Raw genomic sequence first — 24,093 nt, 5'->3', positions numbered from 1 at the left:
TCCAGTACCGAGAACATAGCAGGTGCTTAGCTCATATTTGTTCCCTTGTAGTCTTTTCTCAAACCTGGGTGATACTTCCTATCCTGCACAGTCCTGTTCTTCAGGCTAGTTATAATATGAACCCACAAGTTAGCTGGGGAGGGCAATTTACTACTTAATGAGCCTGTTTTATGCCCATAAGCTAAAAATAAATTTCAAAAGGATCTCTGTGATATAAAACTAAAATGCATCAAATACACATAAGATCCAACCAAGAAAGACTATCTCACATCTCCCTAGCTGCCACATGTGGGAACTATAACCAGACTATGCTGCTCAGTCTGAGCCAGAAAAAACGGAAGAGACCATTATTGTACGAACTTATGGATCAGCTTTTTAAACAGGACTTATTGGAATAACAAAGGATTAGGATTATTGACTATGAGACGGTAATGAATGGAGGGTAAGGAAGTTTCAGGGACATTTGACAGTTGTTTTTCTTTCTCCCCTACTAACAGTTCTGTAAGTCCGCAGCATAGAGTAGCTATTATCTTTTTTCATTTTGTCCTCATGCAGGATCGACCTTCCCCGTGAAAAGTGAGCTTATAGTGAAGCAGCATGAAGTGATTTCTCTGCCATGAAAGTAGATATATATATATTGAAACCAGTAAGCTGCAATTTGTATTTTAGTATAAATTTAAAATGGTTGAATATATTGCTAATGAAATTCTTCTCTCCAGGACTGAGACTTAGGATATGAAGTTTTAGTTCAGAGTTACTTTTTACAGCCTACTCCTAAAAGTAACCGTCTACAGGATAATGCAAATGCCGATGGAATCTTGCACAATCTCTTCCCTCTGGTACCATGACATAATTTGGGGCATCATGTCTAAGGATAAATAACCACTGAACAAAAACAACTGAAAAAAAATCACTCTCCACTAGTGAGAGGCAAAAGTACAAGACGGATCTGTAAGGCATGGATCAGTCACAGAAGACAAAGTGAAGTCATACTTAAACGAGCAACAGTCCCAGGAGGAAAGGAGATATTTTTAATATGACTTGAATGAAAACTCTCCTAACACTTACTCAGCTCTATCATGATATAATGTGAAAAGACAGCCACTGAACATCCCCTCTGAAAAGATATTAAAGAGGGCAGAGGAATAAAGAGACTAACCTAACTGCTGTTTTTCCGTTATTTTTAATCTCTATAATCTAAGTCAATCTTAAACAATTAAAGGTTAATGCCTGTTTATTTGGTGGCAACATCCAAATTCCTCAGCCTGGCATTAAATGCCCTCCACAATATGGAACCCAACTATTTCTGTAAATATTCAATTCGACAAATATTTACTGAGTGCAAATGTGCGCAAGGCTTTGCTTGGGGGGCTCGAGGGAGAACACAAAGATGAGAAAGGCTATTTTTCCCTTCAGGAACTTCCTTACAAATGTCTGTTTGCTTTACTGTTTCTGTATCTGCTTGGATTATTCCCTCAACTGAAAGTTCTTCCCCTTCTCTTTGCTCATCCAAATCAAGGCTTATCTCCAGCTATATTTCTATCAGGCCTTCCAGAATCATTGCTGTCCACAAAGCACTATAGCTTCAGCCACTAAATAGTTCATTTTTTCTGCTTCTCTAATGATGTACTTGAACACATAACACCTTAGGCTGCTTTGCTTTCTATGTGTGCTAAAATTATAATCCCAACTACAGTATTAGCTCTTGGAGAATATAGTGTAGTCCATCTTTTAAAAAGGCCTTCCTTCCATGCCCATAACAGTGCTGTGCAAATAAGAGATAATCAGTAAATTATGACTTGAATATGTGGGTAAAACTGAAGATCAGGGGGCTCTGAGTAGGGACAGGACCTGGCTATCTGCACTGGCAATTCAGCCTACAGAGAACCACCTCTAAAGAGTATGAAATGGCAGATACTGGGTGCAAGCAAACAGTAATAGAAAAGCAGAGTAAAATGACACAAAGAATCTAAAAGAAGGAGATATTCAAAAATAAGAATATCTTAGTTAAAGAAAAAAGATAGGAAGTCACTAACAGAAAATAGGGGAGAGGTGGGTGGTTATCAACTTTTTGGAGTAAGTTAGAAGCACAGTTCTCAGAACTTGAGGAGAAGGAAAGGACCAATTAGGCCAAAAAAAAAAAAAAAAAATGTTGGTCTCAAATCCAATCTTGACTTTAAGCAGAGAGAATTTAAAGAGCACTTCAAGTCTGCCTGATGCTCTTTAAATCCCACCAGCCTAAGGTTGGGCTGAATTCTACAGCCTACAGATGGGAAGTCAAGTGGCTCTTGCTGTCAAGAAAGGAGCCTTCTGGGACAGGGAACTAGAAAATGTCCACACCTCAAAAGCTACACAGTCAGTCCAAATACGGCAGATAGACCTCTATCAGCCAGAGTTTATTCTGATGTATTGGTTTACATGAAGCAGACATAATGTACTGCTGAGGCAGCATGGATTGATTTTGCTGTCCCACGGGGAACATACACTGGCTGCTCTTGACTTGGGTCTAATTTTCATGGTAGATGGTGCTAATCTTTTGTCACTCACTTGCTGTAGCAAGTTGGGAAAGTACTTCTGTGTAATTCAGTCATGGCGTAGACAAGCATTTCTTTCCCAGGGTAGAGAATATTCAGTCAGAAAACTAGATAGTTTGTGAGTGTGTGTGTGTGTGTGTGTGTGTGTTTGGTGATTATATACACTGTCACTGACACCTCTTTAGAGAAAGCAGTCCAATGAGAAACCAGCTATCGGCAGGGATAGGTTCCTCACTAAAGGGAGGCTGGGTCTTTGATTGGGCTTTCTAGCTTAAGCAACTCTGAGAAGCAAGGTGAGTTCCCTTTATGGGGTATTAGGGGATGGAGTTATACAAGAATCTTGACATTTCACTCTCTTGCCCCATCAGGACTATCCATCACTTGGAGAGTTCAATGGAAATTGTTTTCTACCAACATTAAAAGTTATTTGGGAGCTTTTAAGACACAGCAAATATATTTCTTTAAGAGAAGTTTATTTGCTTGTTTAAGAGAGCTGCACTTTATATATAGTGTTGATATAAACTGGTGCACAGGATCCTCTAAAACTGTTTATATCCACAGTAAAATACATTTTTGTGATACTCATACAACAGACTTAGCCCAGAGCTAAGGGCTTTGTGAACTCTGCTTATCTCCCAGCCTGTGTGACTGTTACTCAGTCTTCACCATGTCTTGAGCCTCCCTGACTTCCACCCATCCTGGCCTCAGACCCCAGCCTGCTGCTTCCATACAGACTGCTTTGCCTATTCATTTCTCCGAGACTCCTGGAAACACTGTATTAGGCAGCTATGGAAGGCCAGACCCAGAAGCCCAGAGCACAGCTCTGGTTAGTGCTCCCTTCTGATTGCCCTGGGTCTTTTCTTTTAATGTGTACAATGTCCACCTTTTATTCCTGGTATATACTCTAGTTCTTGGATACCTTGTTAGGCAAAGACATCTCATCCTTGGTATATTTCTATAATAATTTCATTTATTTAAAAATGGTGTGGTCCCTAATTGATACTTGTTTGACTTAAAGGTGAATGATTTCAATTATTTGGCAGGAAAATCAGAGAATTAAAAAACTGTCAACTAGAAATCACCTAAACCAACTTCCTCACCTACAGATGTGAAAATTCAGGGAAAAAAAGTGACTTGCTTAGATTGGAACAACTAGAATATAAGTCTCCTACTCCTTAAGCAAATATCTGAAGGGGTGTCATGTGGAGAAATGGTAAGTTTTATTTTACTGGAATCCAGAAGTCAGACTAGAACCAATGAGTAGAAGTTACAAGGAAGCAGAGAAAAATTTTGGATATAAATAACAAAGAATTAATAATTAGAGTTGGAATGAGCTTCTCAAGAAGTAGTAAGTTTTCTGTCATTAGACTATTAGAGGCATTTGAACAGAAGGGAGATGATCACTGGTCAGGGGTATAAGAAAGGATTTCTTGGCTGGAATTGTAAATTTGATGATGTCTCTCCTTTATTCCAACCCTGAGAATCTAAGTGTTGCAATGTGAAGCACTGTATTCTGCTGGGCTTGAACTAATAATGACCTTTACATTCCAAAGTATAAGCAGTTATAGCCTTTAAATCCCACCCAGATTATACCACAGCTTGCCTCTGCTGCCTTGAATGAGCCATGTATCACCAAGTCAATCTTCCTTTTCCACCAACAGTAAGGATCCAGAGAGGGGAAAGGGAATGAGAAAAGCTTCAAAGATTTCCCAGAGTGTGGATCAAAGGGTAAGCAGGATTTCTAGAGAAGACATTCACATTAAGTAGTGCATTTTTAAGGAAAAAGGAAAAGTTGCAGTCTCTGTTATTTTTCTAAACAAGGAGCTTAAGTTGACAATAATAAAGCTATCCTGAGATATAAAACTTAGAGGCAATCAGAAGTTCACAAAAAATGAAGATTTCAGAAGGGTTAAGGCCATCTTGGCTGGGATCCAATTCACAAATTCAGTACAAATCTATAAAACTCTTCTAAGCAAATCTGAGAACGAGGGCAACAGTTCTAAAAGGTGCTTTTCTTGGAGTACATATCTATTTCCATTCAAATCAATGCAAGTTTTTGATACATGGAGAATAGCACATCATTACAATTCCAACCCAGGGTCTAAAAGTCTGGCCAATGATAATCACTTTCAGAGCTCATCCCTTTCAGAGCTCGTATTCCACTATTCCCCACATCAAAATGAGGTGCAGCCTCCCTCTGAGGCTGGGATAGAATAATTGAATTGGAGAATTAAAAGAGGTGTTAGAAGAATGTTTTCTTACTTAAATTATTCTGCAAAACAGAAAAAAAGAAAAGTATCCCTTTAGAGACCCCAGGTATAACAGAAAGAAGAAACAGGATGGAAAGAATATAAAAAAGAAGGCAAGCCACACCTCTAGTTGCTGGGGGAAGAGGAGGAGGAGAGAGGAAGAGGAGGAGCACATCTGTGAAATGTAATTAGGAAATACTACCAGAAAGATCTTCTCATTAATAAAAAGAAAAGCTCAAGGGGCTTGAAAACTTGATTCAGCAGGTGGCACGAATATACTCTCAAAGGTATCGGTCTTCTCTTTTATTTCTCTGAAGAAAACTTAGTAGAAGCTATTGTGGACAGATCACCTTTCTTATAAGAAACACACTCTGTATTTTATGAAGACCCTAATAACAATCTCGGATTTGGAGGGGACTTTAGAGATAATGGAATCCAACATACCTCTTTTAAGAGATAAAGAAATTTAAGCCCAGAGGCATTAGTCACTTTTTTGCATCTTTTAGCAAAAGAGCTTTAATCAAAATCCCCCACTAACCAGGCCAGAGCCTCTTTTACTATGCTTTGCAACCTTGACATTGGGAGCATTGGGATAAGAATTGCACTCTTGCCTAAGGAGAACAGGACAGGGGAAATGCCATATGAGAAGTCCATAAAAAGTTAAACAGCTGTTCGTCATTCTTAATAAACAGCGACAGACTCAACTAATTGAGTCCTCTCTTCCTCACATGTCCCACATAGGAGCTAATTGATTTTGCGTGCTCAATACATATTAAGACTTCAACTGCTTCAAAGCATAACAAGACCTTAAACATGTTTCCTAAGCCCCTAGCACCAATGAATTTGTAGTTTTATAAATATCATGGTGAACAAGAAATGCTGTCTTGTCATATTCAAGCCAAATAACAGCTGGACTTTAAAAATAAAATTTTGAAGGCATTTGCCTTTTATATTTTTAATTTCTGTTTTCCTAGCTTATGGTTTTGTCATTTGATTTTGATGAGTGGCTAATACACATGCACAGCTGCCTCTTTTGGTGAACTTTGCCCTGCTGCTTCCATGCTCAGAGCCATGAAGCAGGGCTACAAGTTGCTTACTAAGTCATAATGGCATCTTCACGACAGGCAGACATTTTCCTGGGAAGCCCGGCTGGAAAAGGGCCTCATCTTCGAGGCTGGCTTATTTTAGTCACTTCAGAAGCCCCACAGGAGGATGAGGGAGAAGTGGAGGGAGGGCACAGCCCCTTAAAATTGCTGTTCTGCATTATTCAGAATAGCTAAGACATGGAAACAACCTAAGTGTACATTGCTGGATGAACAGATAAAGAAAATGTGATACACACACACAAACACACACACACACACAGGAACATTATTCATCCATAAAAAAGGAGGAAATCCTGCCATTCGCAAGAACATGGATGGACTCTGAAGACATTATGCTAAGTGAAATGTCTGACAGAGAAAGACAAATACTGTATGATCTCATTTATATGTGGAATCTAAAAAGGCCAAATTCACAGAAACAGAGAGTAGAATGGTGGTTGCCAGGGACTAGGGCATGGGGGAAACGGGGAGATGTTGGTCAAAGGGTACAAACTTCCAGTTAAAAGACCAATAAGCTTGTGGGATCTAATGTACAGCATGATGACTATAGTTAACAATACCGTATCATATACTTGACAGTTGCTAAGAGAGTAGATCTTAAATCTTCTCACACACAAAAAAAGTAATTATCTGAGGTGATTGAGGTGTTAACTAACCCTAGCGGGGAAATCATTTCCCAATATATACGTGTATTGAATCATCACATTTACATCTTAAATTTACGCAATGTTATGAATCAATTATACCTCAATAAAGCTGGCAAAAATTTTTAAATTGCTGTCCAAAGCCAGCGGAAACATGGAGATGATCATGTATGGTCTGAGAAGGGATGACATCCCGGGCTGGAGCCACAGAACTCTCCTGTCAACCGAGCTTACCTAAGCAGCTTCCACTCTGAATCTCTGTGGGGCTCAAAGACGTCTTGATCTTTTTAGCACTGTTCTCAGTGGTAATTATGTCTGTCTGTCTGTTGTGTATGCATTTCCATTTTAATCTTCCGTCTTCCTTCTCTAGACTCTAAACTCCCAGAGGTCAGGAACATACCTATTTTGTTTCCCTTGGTTTATCCAGTGTACAGTTCAGGGGCTGGTACACAGTAGGCACTCAAGAAATGTTTGTTTTTGTTTTTGTTTTTTGTGACCACAAACTGACTGAAGGAGTTGATGAATTTTTTAGTTATTCTTTCACTTAGTCCCTTCTTACTCTTCCTGTTAAGGGAAATATGAAGGAGCAAAGTGGAGAAAGTATTATGTGTACCTGTTATCTACTCTGACTTGAATATGAACTGTAACTCCAGCAGGCTTTGCAATCAGCTCACACTTGAACAGATGCCAGGAAATATCCTGAAGTCAGCAAAAGGCTGCTACCCATCCCAGCAGTCCTCACAAAGACATTGCTCTTCTGTCGGTATCAGAGCAGGTAACTTGACTCCATTCATGAACTCACAGTCCCCCAAAAGCACACAAGGTCTCAATGGCAACTCTGGGCAAGCTTCTGAAGGGAGGTTTTCACACGCTCCTTAAGCTCCTGGGCCACGACAGCCTTCTACTATTACACTCATCAGGCACTGCTGCTATGTGTGGCGGAGTAACACGAGCGCTGGTGTATGGCATGACTTGCTATATTTAGGGGAGGGGAAATGGGCCATACTGAGGAAAGTCATAAGGAGTTTGTTCAGAAAAATGAAGGCACCACATATTTATCTGTATAGACAGGGCGTGCAGTACAGCACGGTATTTCAGAGCCAGGGTTCTGGAGCCAGGCTGCCTGGGATCAACTCTCAGCTCTACCCTTACCAGCTGTGTGACCTTTGGCATGTTACTTAATTACTCTCAGCCTTAATTTTCTCATCTGTAAAATGGAAAAAAAATAATATCTTCTTTACAGAGTTGTATAAGGTTTAAGTGAGAAAGTATGTGTAAACAGCGTAACACATTCGCTGGCATATAAGTGCTTGATAAAGGTTTGCTAAAAAAGCAAAGTAATCAGGAAATTGGTTTGAATCCAGACAATATGGCTATTGAAAAAAATTTCCAAAGATATTTCTATACAATATATTTCTCTACAGTTCAATTTTTCATTTTTTCCTTTTATAATGGTTGATAACTCTGACCACGATTTTTAACTTACCAAGCACATGATATCAACTAGATTACTAGCATTACTGAGAGGCAAATGACTATATTTATACCCGTTGTGTAGTTAAGAAACCAAATGAAGAAAGTTGAATGACAGATTAAGAAAACTCTGTTAGAACAGGGGCAAGATGACAAGACTCTGTGACTCCTAGTCTAAGGGAAAATGAACAGACTGAACACTCCAAAGTGATGAAAAATATAACTTCATTGTGTATGGGCAAAGATCTAAGTACTCTCCAGTACAGTCTTCCAACAAACCTGAGAGGGGCCAGACCTGAGGAACTGGCTCCCCAGGCCACAGAAGCTCAGTCCTCACCAGAGGGAAAACCTGCACTTCAAAGTGCCTCTAAAAACGTCACTGTCAATGTGCCCTTGTATACATTCTTCATGGAGGACGGGGAGTATACTTCTGGTTTCGAGTCCTCTTTACCCCTCCCTTCCTCCTCCTCCTCTTCCCTTTCCTTTCCTTCCTTCCCCTCCCTCTCTCTCTCCATACCAATCAGGATTTATTTTAACACCTTGTCCCCGGGACTATCATTAAACATTAGTCTCTCCTACTGGTATGAAAAATCTGCCTTCTGGAAACTCTCTGAAGTGTTTCCTAATGTCTGATACTATCCGTCTCTTAGTGCTCATGCCAGGGATTTCTGAACTGCCTGGGATGGCCCCACGCTATCACTAGAAGCCATGCACAGTTCAGATGCTGCTATGAAATGTCTTCACGTGTTTTCAAGGGATTAGTGTCCTCGAAGAAATCCTGCCTGTAAAAGGGATAATAGTAAGATTTTTCCCCTCAGCCTAAAGAAGGACTTTAGCTGGGACCCAAGATGGGTGAAGTATTATGTTACTCTGAAGAGAACAAATTAATCTTCTCTGACTGGTGGGAGGGTTTCTGCCAAAGGAACAGCTAACGGGAAAACCAGTCCCTACTCTGTGATGACACAGTAAATAACCAGGCAACATTACTACTGAAGTGCTGACCTAACTCATAAATTGTACCCAGCCTCTGGGGAGCAATTTCTGCTGATTTGCTGCTTGTGCATTTAAAACAAACAAACAAAAAGGGAAGAGACAGGCATCGAGAGTGCTGTGGGTAAACACACTGAGAGTGAAGCTGGTCCTTCCATCCAGATTTTCCAAAGACTTTAGGAATGGTTAGTACCAAGACATAGGCTACCACCTTGCCCAAACAATTATTAATCTTATGCCAAATCTGCTGCAAACCATCATTTAGTCCCCAAAATGGTTTGATTGCACCTGGGAATCATTTGATTTGGGGTTAAAAAAATCCTCCTTTGTATGTTTGTCCTTTTTTAACAAGAATGCAATGAGGTAAATGAAACAGAATTCTGTTTTTCACTGGAATACAGAGGGTCTTTTTATTTTAACACTTTAAAATGGCATCTTGCAGTACTTGGATTACTATGTGTTCAGTAATATAGGATCTAGCTGAATCTCAAAGTCCTCAACAATAAAATATAATGAAGACTAACATTTCCTCTGCTTTGCCAAGAAAATCGAGCTGGTACTCCCAAGAAAGACCATAAAGACCCTACATCTAACTCAGATGCATCTTCACAAACACCCGGAGCACCAGAAAAGAGCTACAGAAAAGCCACTCACCCTCTGCATCTTCTGGCCGAGTAAGATCGATGACACCTGGGCCCAGCTTTCCATCTTCACTTGACTTTCCCGTTAACTGGGGCCCCAAATTCTCAAAGCGCGTTCTTTCCTAGAGGAAAGAATAATCAGAGGCTTACTCTAGCTTCCAAAGCAGCCACTTTTTCCTTCCAGTTTCTGTCTTGCTTAATGGGCAAAACTTGGATTTACAAACACCATTTCTGACCAACTTTGGCTCAGAAAACCAGGAAGATTCTGCTAAAGCCCCACTGTGGTACCGACAGTACGGACAGCACCTAAACCATAGTACCTGTAAGGAAAGGAAACCTGTGACAGGAAACCTGCCAGGGCTGTACTGCACATCTTCTCTCTGTTGGGTTTGCTCCAGCAATCTAAAAGGAATTCAATTGAGAGGTTTGAGCCAAAAGTACAAAACTTGAAAGAGCAGTTCCCATTAAAATATACTGCTTTTAAATGGGAGAGGAATTTTCCCATTTACTGATCATAGTTTGCGTTGGTATTCCTGGGAAAATACAAATCAGAATTTTACGCAAGAGGATTTCAAAAACAAATATTTCAAAGCAGGCAGACTAGACGATGGCATTGATACTATTATTTTGCTTCGGAGTTTCAACTGTAATTTCCTGGGAAACGAAAAGGAGGATATTACTCCTAGCCAGCCATTGAGTCAGGAAAGTTAAACACTCCTGCCACTATAGGAGGGAAACCCAAAGATGTTTTACTTGTTAACCAGTTCTTCTAGGAGCAGGAGTCTGCAGTATCACACTGAGATTCTCCCTCTGCAGCTCTCGGGATCAGTAGCAGAGGGCTCACTGACCATCATTACTGTGGTGTTCTTGTCTGCAGAAACACAGTGCGTGTCCCCTTCTCGCCTCCTTGCTACTCTCCAGACTTAAACTTGGCTTTGTGTTGTGCTTATGAATGAATGAAACCTTGTTGTTCATTACTATGAAACAATATTAAATGTCATGTCAGCTTGAATTTACAGACATAAAATAGCAGCTTCCAGCTCCAGGAATGGTTTCTGCATGTTATACTTAATGCATTATGCAGCAGTAGAGTGCTGATTGCTGTTCAGTCTATTGTTCAATGACCTAGTTCTGCACCGAGCATGCTCAGCATTAGATGGAAACACTCTGAGTGTTCTCTTCTGTAAGATGTTTAGAAACTTGGAAATATTCTTAAAGAGCAAACATACAATTACTTGATAGAGGCTGTGTCTCATTTGTACAATCTCACTACATTTGTGCTTTCTAATATGATTATTTTTGAATATCATTATATTTCTATAATTAATTCCCATCAGTCAAATTGTGCAGGAAGTCTTCCAGTTCCCCTTCATCATGGAATATGTTGAAATCTGTGTTGGAAGAAAACACAGCATAAACCTTGATTTAATCTAGCACCATTTCTATGAAAGATTTGCCACAAAATGATAATCGTGACTTTCCCCAACTGGGTAACACTAACTAGTTACAATGGCAGTATGTGGTGAAACGTCTGAAATACGACACTTATAAAAAACAGAATGAAAATAAAGAGCAAATTAGGTATGGTTCCCCAGTATCTTCTTATGTGAAAACACGGCTGCACAAGAACAAATTAACCCAGACGCAGGCCACAATGGAAAGCAACCACAGGCCACGTGGGAGTTTCACACATTCTCAGGGGAAGGACAGCTGCTTTCAATCAGCCAATTTCTATTTTTGAGTAGCACTTTCGGTTGTCATGATTTAAAGAAAAAGAATTAAAGTGAAGATGAGTAGCACCAGGGAAAGCAAAATATTCAACCTTTGTTTTATCACATTGTTTCGCATTTCAAATATTTGCATGTGAATGCTTCCCTCTATGTTAAATGCAAAAGGAGTTTTGATGTGACACCTGCAATCTTCTTGGAAGAACAACCTTTAACTGTCTTTTCATGGGGGGAAAAACAACTTTCTCTGAAAATCAACAGACCGTGCTACCTATCAATATGCATATTTCAAGTATCTTTCTAGTCATTCATTCTCTTTGATTTTACCGGAAAATATTCTCAGTAAAAAAAAAAATAAAGTTCCTGAAAGAATATCAATATTTTGACAAGGAAGGAGAGGAGGGAAAATTACATGCCATGGTTTGTAAAATCCTAAGACCACAAAGCTTACATGATGATAATATCTTTTCTTTTATAAAAAATGAAGTGCACTCACAATTCAGTAGTATCAGCTTGTTTTTAATCATAACAAAAAACATTCAGAACATTGAACAACACATTCACAGTGTCTTTGAAGTCATACATTTTTCTGACTTCATTGAAAAAAACATTCTTTTGCAGAGATACTTTCCTTATAAAATATCAATATTTTGACAGAGTAGAAGTCAAGGAAGAACATCCCATGAAACACTTGTTAAATAGGCAGAAAATAAATCAATGATAAAAATTGTTTTGGGCAGTGGGCTGCATTTTATATTTGGTAATATTAAGCACTTGTGTTTGAGATTAAAGAAGGACCTTGCAAAGCCAGGCCCTTTCATATAAATTTTCTACCTAGTCTCCCAGAAGATTTCCTTCTTTTCTTCAAAGAATAGCTCAGAATATTTATTTGCCAGCCACATAACCATAAGATAAGAGGGCCTGATGTCTACAAGTTAGCTCTGGGAAGCTGAGCTAAGCAAAGATTTTACCAGTGAGGTTGAACATGAGTCTAGTAAATACAGGATGTGGACGTGGGCAGAGAGAGAAGATCAAAGATACTTTAGTTCCAAGAGGCTTCAACTTCTGGCTGTTAAGTGCCAATGGGTATGCCCCTATATGGAACAAATATAGACTGTGGGTGGCAAGTTCTTAACTCCAAGTTTTTCCACACACTAGCTCTTACAATGTACATAAATCCCAAGTACGATATTTTGGAGATATAAGCAAAATACCACAATGCTAATTTAATCTCAACCCCCCAAGAAAATGCCCCAGTCTTCATGTTGACAGTGAAATGTGTATTTTTACATGCAGCGATGTGATCAGACACTTACTTATGCATTGTCAGTCACAAACACACAGGCCACATAAAAGTTGTTGAAAAAAATTAAAGTCAGCTCTGCTGTGTGTGTAGGACTGTTGGCTCTCTAAGTGCTTTGAAATTATGATGTATGAGGTAGATGTTGCATATTAAATAAAGATATTTAAATGATAAAGCCCCCTTTAGTGAGAGCTGATGGATGTTAAATGTTATAAGCCACAAGACGGTGGCATCCATCATCTTCACATATTATCAGAGTCAATGACGGGGCAGCCTCACTGATGACAGATAGACTGCTGCATTATTATCCCTTATTCCAGAGTCACTGAACAAACCATTCAACTCCTCAGGCATTATTTTTAACTTTGCATTAAATTAGCAACTTTTCCCTCCCTACCACGGCAAGATTGATCAATTTTGTCTTTGCATCAGTGGAGAGAGAGAATGGGTTTGGGGTATCTAAAAGAACAGAGGTTTGTTTCCATCTAGGGAAAAAAAATCAGCTTCCTCTTACTGGCAACAAATGTAAAATTGTGATATGGCGAAAGAACAGCAATGAAACAGTAAGCAAACAATAATGGCTTTTCTTTGCACTTAGATAAAAGCTGAATTTTTGATGTGCACAGTACATTTTAATAAAATTTTATATACTATGTTTTATACACTTATTGGCTATTCCATAATAATGTGTGTGCTAACAGTAAAATTGCTCTTAAATTTATGTGTGTTATTTATACGTTCCCACGTAACAATGCTTTTTGTTGTAAAAAATATTCTGTTTATTAATGTAACTTTACAACCACTGCATCCAAGATCCGTGGTAAATTAATGACATTTTTATTATTTTATAGTGTCATTAAATTTTTACTGATCACTCCATCAAACAGAGGCAGTAAAGGCCATAATGTAAACTGGGACACTTAGATCAGGCAGCAGGAAGACATCCGTATAGTCTGAAGAAAACTGCAAGCAATAAATGATATTTATACCATCTTTAAGCATGTGAGAATACTTGGATAAGTTTGGCAAAACTGTTTCAGTAGTAGAGTGGATTGTGTACTTAAATAACAGTTTGCTTGCCAGCGACACAAGCCTTTTTCAAACCATATGTGAGATGACTGATTGCAGCCTTCTCCTGAAAAACAACACGTGAAATGTAATGGTACTCTGGGCACTCTCCCTTCTGGATTACCGAGACTGACCAGCCTGTACCATACCTCAAATTATTTAAACACGGTCCCCTTTTCTACAAACTGAAGTGGAAATGGTACACGCTGAGAGAGGCTTTTTGTTTGTTGCTTTACAAACAAATATATTTCATTTGACAGGTAGACACGGCTGGACAATGAAGTGATATATTGTATTCCAATGGTCTAAATGAAAGGTACTTTACCAACCTTTATTCAAAGCTCGTTTCTAAAGAATGTCTGAATATGGAGTCACTCATAGCAGCCACAGAACATACATCTAAGGGGCCATTACCTATATTGCAGTTAAAATGGGTAAAAAATAATTTTCTCATGTTACTTTCACATGTAAAATACATTACAATTAGTTTACACTGGCTCTCAAATATTCTGTTTATAGAATATTTGTATATATATTTCATACAAAATTTTATAATATTTTATATAAATATATACACATTATATTTCTGTATATAGCAGATAGTAAATAGAAAATTTAAATTTAAAATTTAAATAGAAGCTCATGTAATCACAAATTTAGAACCACTTATCTCCTATATGGAGATTTTGGCATGAATCTTTTTTAAGTAAATAAGAACTTTGTTGTTATATCCTAAAATACATATTTAAATATTAAAGACTTGTAAAAATCTTTCAAAATTTTAATAATAAGGAATTTTACAAGGAGAGTTAACGCTGCAGAGCCAGTAGTCATATTTTTGTATATTTCTGAAGCAGAGTTTTCTAAGAGAAATAACAAATACATGCATGATGAATAGAAATTCTCTGAGGCCAGCACAATATTCTGAGATATCTATCCTCAAAGTTTCAGCTCTCTCTAAGGTGTTGAGTACTACGCAAAAGAAGTCCTTGTCACCCAGGAAAACTCTCTCCTAAACTAAAAATAAAGACATCCTTGCAAATGCAGTTTTCCCCTCATCCAAGTTCCCTTCCTGTCCTCTGTTTACATCAACACCAACCGGTCAGGACTATTTGTTCCCCTGCTTTCTGTGCCCCTCTATGCCCAGTGAACCATCCAGGCTTGCTGACTCTTCTTTCACAGAGCCTCTTGCACTGGTCCCTCCCCTCCATGCCCTCCCATCATCATCAATATCATCATCGTCATCGTCATCGTCATCACTAATTACCAGCACATGCCCTCATGCCCACACGCCTACACCACTGCCACAGCCTCCTTTCTGGTCTTCCTGATCCTTGCCACTGCCCTTCCATCCACCTACTCACACTCCTCACAGGGTTCCACTTCATGTCTCTGATTTAAAACCTTCCATGCCTGTCTATCTTCTCTTGTATTTCATCCAAACTCCTCTACCTGGCTTTCAAGGTCCTTCATACACTGTTCTTAATAGGTCTTTTTAAACTCGATTTCCTACAACTCTCCCGTCATACAGCCTCTGCTCAGGGTGGAGAGTAACTCACCTTCCCATAATAATACCATAATCATGCCTGCTTCCTTTTCCTCATGGCTGCTAGGATAATGTTTCCTTCTCTCTTCTTCCTTGCCAAGTCCTATTCATATTGAAAACTCCAAGTTTTCCATGAACACTATAACATCTCTGACCTCTCTACTCTCTGATATACAAAAATTCTTAAGTCTTCCATACACAATTACCCCTGGTTATATACTCTGTTAAAAAATTGAGCTTTGTTTCACGTGCACCTCCAAATCTCCCCCAACAACATCAAAAGATTTTTCCAGCCAGGGATTATATTCTCCACCTTTTGTATATATCTTACACAGCAGTTAGTATTAGTGTCCATAAATACTTGCAGGTTTTTACAAGGCCACATAATTGATTTACCCACATAAATCAGAAACACCCTATACAAGTGAGTGTCCAAAAGGAGCACAAGCTACAAATTTTCTAATATTTCAAGTTTGTAAAAGAGATGTTTAGACTCAACACTCCATACTACACTGGTGATGTTTTTTTGGGCAATAATAATCAAAACAAGGAAATCCAGGAAAATATCTTAAACGTTTTGTAAAAGAGGGAAATAAGCAATTTTAGAAAAACACAATAGACGAATACAATTTGATTACATACCTTAGCATGAAAAAGAGGTTTTTGAGACTAACTTGGAATTTCTACAGTGTAACACCTGTATCTTTGCAAAGTCTGCAAAACACTGGCAAAAGAGGACACTACCCACCACAAATGCTTGGCTTAAAAAGCAGTACTACATATTTTTAAATAAAGAAAAATTTTTTTAAGCAGGACACTGTAAGTATAATGTTGAGAGAGAGTCTGTATCTTACTCTGGAAGACTTGCTCTAATTCCTTGCTCTGGACGTATCTTGCCAGGATGTGATTTTCAAGAAATACTACTTAAGCACACATGTGGTTTCCTTTTTATTGACTTAACAAGCTCTATCACTCTATTAGCCTTTATTTTATATCCTTTATTATACATTTAGTAATTTAATGAAAGATCAAAAATGTAGGGTTTACATTGGAAATTAACCACATATACTTTTAAAAAGGTGATTCTTTTTTGGAGAGTTATTTTGGAGGCACTGGGAGTGACTTTCATAATGTTATTTTGATGGGCCCAGAGGGAGTAATCATGATAATAAAGATTCCAGCTGGAAGAAATGAGGTTCATTATTGAACCTCATTGTTAAATAACATTTTGTCAGCTAAAACTATTAATTTGTCTAGCTTTTAATATAACTTGAACAACAAAATTGTGCTAGGACTCATGAATTAGTTAAGGTCCAAGTTTTCCAACTGCTTTTGCCCCCAAAGCACAAATACCTGTATTGGAATGGAAGTAGAGAAGAGTCTCACTTACTGATCATATACATACTATGTGCAAGGCTCTTTCCAGTGAGTATTCCTTTAACCCTCACACCAATACTATAAGGAAAATATTTCTATTGCTATCAGTTTTACAAGAGAAGAAGGTGAGGCTCAAAAAGATTTTTTTTTTATATTTTATTTAAGTCACTTAACCAAAATTTAGATAGGTATTTGTGCTGAGGTGAATTCAGAATCATAACTCTACAACTTAATTATCATGTGATCTCTCTGAGCCTGTTTCCTCATTTGTAAAATGGAATAGAACACCCTCATGTTGCAGGGTTGTGATGATTATATAAGGGATTATATGTGTGAGTGCTCTGCAAAAATAAAGTAACTCATAAAATATCCACTTCTGTTAAAGGTATTATTTAGTGTTTGCTAAATGTTTCAAAGCTGAACACTAATGAAGATAGTGTCCTGATCTAAAGGCCAATATCCATTCTCCTGTATCAATAATGCAGCTATATAACAACAGATGCTCTCCTTTTTGTCTTGGCTGCTAAGCATCTCAGAACTAAATTACCTCTCAATCTTAGTAACCATGTAGTACCTGGATTGTGTTGTTCTCCACCTCTAAGCCCTCAAATGCTCCCCATTATCTGCATGAGGAGAACCAAACTGCCCTGTACAGCTTGTATAACCCTTTATGATCTGGCTCTTGCTCCCCCATCAGCTTCATGCCCTACTTATTCCAGTTTATAGTCTTTGTTCCAGTAAGAGGGAACTTCTTGGAGTTTCCCCAACAAGCTATGATATTTTATGTCCTGTGTATGTGCATGTACTATTCCCTCTTTCTAGAATGCCCTTCCTTTACTGATGACATCATAATTAGTCCTTTCTAGGCCTAATTAAAGCATTTCTTCTGGACAAAATCCTTTGTTGACTGCACTCCACCAGCTCCAAGCAGAAATTATCCCCTCCTCTTTTGTTCCATCACCACATCATGTTCATAGAAAAATGTGTTACAGTTATTGGTTTATATGTCTGTTTACATGTCTTGCCAACTTACTCCTTAAGATACAGTGTCCGTGTGTTATTAGCTTTATATCATCAGTGCCTCTCATGATGTTGGCACATACTAGGCACTTTGGTTGCTAAATCTTGATAATCCTGATAAAATTATTTCCCTCTCTTCTTTCATTTTAATTTTAATTTTAAATAAAATTAAATTAATATTCAGATCTTTTTTGAAAACAGTGAGATACAGATGATTAAAAGGTAGTTAAGTACAGAGGAAGGTGTGTAAGTCAGTTGTACTATCGAGTGATCTGGTCAGGGTTGGCCTAGTGCTGAGATACAGGAAGTCTGCCTAGTTATTATTGTTTGAAAGGGCTTTGCAAGAAGAATCTTCTCTAAAATCTCAACCATCACCACCACCTCCAAATAGTCTTCTTATAAATGCTTACATTGCCTAGCAATCATCATTAGCAATTCATACTTTGAATTAATAATGCTAATCTTTTATGAAAGAATAATAGAATAAATTGTTAAACAAAGTTATATTAATTTCAGTTTAGAGAAACAAGAACATCTCTAGGGAAGATAATTCAGATGAAACCACATGAAAACAGTCATAAAACATTTGGTCAAGGGGGCTCCATAGGTACTGTAATCCCAAAGAAAATAATTTCACATGAGTTTGGGAATACCCAAACTAAGCAAAGATGGTTGTAATGGGCTGAACTGTGTCCTCTTAAAATTCATGTGTTGAAGCCCTAACCCCCAGGACCTCAGAATGTGACTGTGTTTAGAGATAGGGCCTTTAAAGATGTGATTAAGTTAACACGAGGCCGTTAGGGTGGGCCCTGATCCAATCTGACTGGTGTCCTTATAGAGAACATACAAAATTATATTAAATTATATATTATAGAATTATATTAATAACTGTTATATATTATATTAAATATATAAAATTATATTAATAATTCTATATTAATATATCATAATATATATAATAAGAGGAGGAGAGTAGGACATACAGAGAGAAACCAAAGATGTGTCTGAGGAAAGGCCACATGAGGACATAGCAAGAAGGCAGCCATCTGTCTGCAAGCCAAGGAGAAAGGCCTCAGGAGTAACCAATCCTGCTGGCACCTTGATCTTGGCCTTCTAGCCTCCAGAATTGTGAGAAAAAAGTTTCTGTTGTTTAAACCACCTAGTCTATGGTATTTTGTTATGGCAGCCCTAGCAAAGTAATACAATGGCAATTTCTGCCTTTTATGTCATAAACGGCTCTTGGCATGGCCCAAAAATATCAAATAATAAGGCAACAAATTTTAGATATGAGCTCCTAGTGGCCTCAGAAACAAACCTCCGGAAGCTTTTGCCATTAGTATCTAGTAGTGATTCTATCTGTTGAAAACTCTACCTTCCTATCTATCTATCTAGGATTCTTCGAAAGAGAAAGTTCTCCTTTAAAGGGAAGAAAGACTTGTAAGAACTTGGCAAAAGTTTTCAAAATTCCAGAAGATTCATATTTGAGGCAAGACATAGAATTAATAGACTAAGACTGACATAAGTTATTCAGATCACCTCTCGGGATGCTGATCTATGCCACTGGACCAAAAGCTCCTTGGCAGAGGGAAAACGTCTCCTGATCCTCTCTATCTCCAGCGAGGACTGCACTCTGTAAGCACAGAAGAAGCAGGCAGCACATGCCTGCTGAAACGACTAAAGTCTGCAGAGCTTCTTGTGTATACGTTTTATGGAGTTTTCAAAAACATTCTCAAGTGACGTATGACAAGTTTCCCTCAGGATCTGAAGAGTACACGAAACTAAGCAAGTTCTGTCTCCACACCCCTGGCAAGGACAGCATCCTGCATATCTCCTGTAACATTCACTGACCATCAGATGAGAAATGATAAACTAGCATTAACTCTGAAGATATGAGACCCTTTTAGCTCTGGGAGCCACTGAGTTAAATGAATTTCATCAGGATTACAGTGCTTACTGAACTCCTTTAACCAAATGCTTTCTATCTCATTCATATGGTTTTAATATGGTTTTAACCAATTGCAAAGTTATTTATAAGTTTGCAACTCCCAAGTAGAGTTATAAAGTGTTCACATTTAAGCAAATCCAGTTGTGTGGCAGTCCAACTCCTACTTATATGTGGTTTCCAACTTTTTATTCGTGTACAGAGGCGTGATGCTTATTTGCTCCCAAATGTTCTCCGATTAACCATTTGTTTCAGTAACAAGTTCACAAAAAGTTCCATTGTAAAATTATACAAACTCCTATTAAAATTTAACACATGATTTAAAAACTGGAGAATTCTATTTCCACTTAAACCACCAGTAAGACCTTATTATTCTAACATTTATCATATGAACAAAGAGTGCCACAATAAAATTAATGACCAGCTAAGCAAATGTCTTTGTCCAAAAAGTTATCTTAGGAATTCTATCTGTTCAAAATCTAGGTTCTTGATTTCAGATACCTACTTAATACTTTGTACTTTTTAACATTGTTTGTGGAAACATAGGTGCAGTTTATTCAAGTCGAAGACATCAGAGCTATATACACCAGAATGAAAATTTTCTTCAAAAATATACCTTCAATTTCAATTTTAGCTGGCAAACTGACAAAGTTGAAGGTTTTTTTTCAGAAACATAAACACAAAAAATGAAGAAAACAAAAGTAAGGTATTGCCGCTATATATTTGTTTTATTTTAAGAGATATATAAACATATCACATCTCCTAAGAGATTTTCCTATAATTTAAAGAAATATGTGTGCTACAAAAATAACATATATCTTAAAAAGAAAAATAGGGGGCATGAGAAAGTTTTAGTACCAGAAAGAAACATAACGGCCTCTTCTTTCAGAGAGCACGGAGATCAAGGAGGTTAGGATATTAACCCAAGCCCTGCAGCCAACCAGTAATTGATCCAGAACACACGTCTTAGCCTCCAGACTACTCTCAGTCTCCTGCTCCTCCCACTAAACTGCTCTGCATCACACGTGCTCTTTACAAGCTGTGCTGGTAAAGATGAAGAGTACTTCATCTGTAAACTGAGGGAACTGAACTAACTTCTCTCTACAGTTTCTTCCAGCTCTGAAATCTTATGGTTCTACGATATTCAACTTTTTTGCTCCTGAGACCTACACTGCAGCACACACTAGTAAAATCACTGTGCCATGTCATAAAAAATTCTGAGCAATTATTCATATGCCTAAGGAAATTGCTCAAAGATAATTCATTTGTCAAACAAGCATACCAAACTATGGTCACACTTAGCCAAAAAGCATTTATTTTCTACTTCTGAAATTCCATCTCCACCACAGGCAAGAGCAATTGAAGGGAAGGGACACAAAGGCAGAGAAGGCAAAAGAAAGAGGCAGCCAAAATCATAGAGGAAACATTTTAATCTGAATTTGGTGTAAATATGCCTCTATGTCCCTAGTTTGGTATCCATTATGGTGGCACTAGCACAGAATACATCCTTTTGTCTGAAGCAAAGTAACATAAATGCAAAGATTGCTAGCTGGAAGAGGGTCTCTCTTCAGAAAAAAACTAATTAACTCCTTGATGTCAAGATTTTGCATATTCTACTCTTCTCCTCCTCTAGGAAACAGGAAGTACTAATAAGGTCATGGGGAGTCACAAACGACTTTTCAAATAAAAAATAAAAATAACCCAGGACTATGTCTGATTATTTGTGGAAGAAGCTTTCTTTAAGATTAAGTAAAATTAAAATTTAGAAACTATGTTACATTTCATGAAAATTAAAAAATTATTTTAAAATTCCGATTTTAAATTGTAATTTAAAATTCCAATTTTAAATTTAAATCATTTTAAAATTCCAATAATAAAATGGATTTAAAAGAAGAAGAAAATATTTAGGACCCTATTCAAAATAGTACTCTAACATGGCAACATTACAAAGGACAAAAGACAGTGTCCAACTGTGGTGATATGTGTTAATTGTATGGTTTTCCAAAGATGTAGGAGAACTGATATCAATTACAGTATAATTACCATTACTTCCAACAGAGTTAACATGTAGTTACCACAAAATAACATACAATTAACTGGTGTCACATTGCGCACCAGACTAAATAAGATAGAAATTAAAAATTCCCAAATGTAGCCATAATACTCTTCTATCTCTTTAAAAAAAACAAAACAACAACTTTTCTCTGATAATGTCACAGTATTTTTCAAGAATTAGTGAAATTATTTCAAAGAGAGAGAAACCAAGACATATAAGGTAGAAAGAATCATTTTATCTCCACAATGAAAAACTGCATAGAGAGACGTATGTATCAACAAAAATTTAAATTCAATAACCTAAAGCTGTCGTAAATAAAATTAGAATTTTCCTCATCTTTCTTTTAGTTCCTGAAAATTAGGCAGCTATATTTTAAAATCAAGTTCAAGAATATTGTTAATTTTTACTGATACCTAATATTTTTTACTTTATCAAACACTGAACACGAGCCTGCTTTACTGGTACTATGGAGGGACACAGACGTGAGCAAGGCTCAGTCTAAGAAGGGAGCTTACACAGAATTTTGAGCTATTTGCTATGTGATGTGGTAAATCATGTGTCAATATGAGCAATTTCCTTATCAGGAGGTGAACTGCAGGGATAAAGAATGCTACAGCTCAGTTTGAAGAAGTAAAATTCCTCCTTGGAATGTCTCAAGTCAGCAACAATAGCACAGGATGCCTCCACTGGCCACATTCGAGAGGGGCACGTGTGGGAACACGTACGTGCCAAATGTTCATGGAGGTTTAATTAGAAGAGAACTGAAAATGGCAGAGTGCAGTGCTGTGAAGTTGATGAGAGGACAAAGGGGAAGTCGCTGTATTTAAAATACAGCTACAATGTAGTATCTGCTATATCCGGTTCAAACATCTGGGCTTCCAATTATTTATTGAACTCATGTGTAAGAGTTATTTGGGAATACTGCAAATCGTTACAGAACAGGAACATGCAAACTGCTTTGTAAAATACTTGCAGGATTGAACTCTTCCTAAAATCTTGAATAAAAGAGTGAACACTGTTATGAGATTATTATCTTTTAGTAAATGTGTGAAAACCATGAAGAGGTTCATATGCTAAGAATAAATTCTGTTAACAGCATGCTATTAATATAGCAGACACTATTTTATTAGAAACGTATGTTTTGAATATTTTTGAAGATGTAGTTAATTTCCTCTATCTGATTTTTTTGTATCTAAATGCTTACTTGAGATTAAATGAGGCTAGACACATTTGTCAAAGGCTGCACATCTTGTTTGAAGATTACGTAAACCCTATGCATAGACCCACAAAGCTTTCAGGGCAGTTCGCTGCCTATGTAGTCAATGTTTCCCCTTTTTCTCTGAATGTGGAGCTCAGGAATACATGCATTATTCTTGCACCCACTTCCATGTTTTACTGTATTAAATTCATGACCCTTTTGTTAGGCTCCGAGGAAAGCCAAACTGGTTAGGAAGGATGACAACAGAACAATGATGGGTCCATCATTATGCCATGTTATTTCCTCTTGTTCCCACATCACTGCGCATTCCTCTGATTATTGCAGCCTCAAAAAATGTGCTGATCACTGTGTGTGTTAGGTGACACTGCCAACCCCGAGAAGCTAATATCCCAGATAGAGTACATTATGCATGTGATGTAAATGAGGTATGTGCTTGCCACATATCGGCTGTTTGTCATCGGAGAGCCGGCACAGGGAGGATGGGTGCTAGCACTGATTGCTCCCTTTGCTGTGTCCACAAATGGCAGGCAAGGCACCTGCTCTTCACAGCTGACCTTAATTGGCACAAACTTGAAATATTTTCCATTTAAAATATATTTTGAGTAGGGCTTTTTATTTGTTGTTATATTAGGAGGAAAAAAAAAAGGTCTGTCATCTCCATATTCAGAAATTAGACATTGAAAAACAATGTATTATAGGTCATAATAGTGAGGGTAAAAACTGCCCCAACTCTATTTCTCAAAAACTCAGAAATCGATCTTCAGCTTTTTGTTTCAACAAACAATTTAAATGTCAAGATAACTGGAGCTGAATATCAGCATTGGAGCTGAATTTATGATTTAGTTCATAAATTACAGTTCAGTCTTATAATTCAAATTTGGGAATTAAATAGGAAGCTATTTTAAAATTTGGAATCTGACTTTCCTATCTAAAAGCAAGGGCTTCAATGTAATTAAACAATCTTTCCTGCAGGTTGAGGGATGGTGCTTAGACCACAGATAAATTTCTAAATGGAATAAACGCAACGCCTCCAAGAGCTCTCGCACCGGACCATTAATAAACGAGCACATGTTTATTCTAATGCTGGTGTAGGTGCTCTCTGTCCCTTTCGATCACCTGCCTAGACAAAGACAAACCTGGAAAGGTAACCAGAGCAGGATATAAGGCAGAGAGATTGTTCACTCGATCACAAAGACTG

General features: G+C 37.7%; 1 protein-coding gene across 3 annotated transcripts in view; it reads right to left on the bottom strand.

Moving 5' to 3' along the window:
* The window catches only part of SOX6 (SRY-box transcription factor 6), a 582,258-nt gene that overhangs the window by 36,046 nt on the left and 522,119 nt on the right, over positions 1-24,093 (bottom strand). For all 3 annotated transcript variants that reach the window (XM_087433166.1, XM_087433167.1, XM_087433168.1), the window contains one exon: positions 9,651-9,759. In XM_087433166.1, the coding sequence (XP_087289292.1) occupies positions 9,651-9,759 (109 nt within the window). The remainder of the gene's footprint in view (positions 1-9,650; positions 9,760-24,093) is intronic.

Source organism: Ceratotherium simum, chromosome 7 (assembly GCF_057802395.1).
Source record: "Ceratotherium simum simum isolate JZ-2026a chromosome 7, ASM5780239v1, whole genome shotgun sequence".
In the NCBI taxonomy this organism is placed as follows: Eukaryota; Metazoa; Chordata; class Mammalia; order Perissodactyla; family Rhinocerotidae; genus Ceratotherium; species Ceratotherium simum.
Note: the sequence above shows the minus strand (reverse complement) of the source record. Positions and strands in the feature narration are given on the sequence as shown.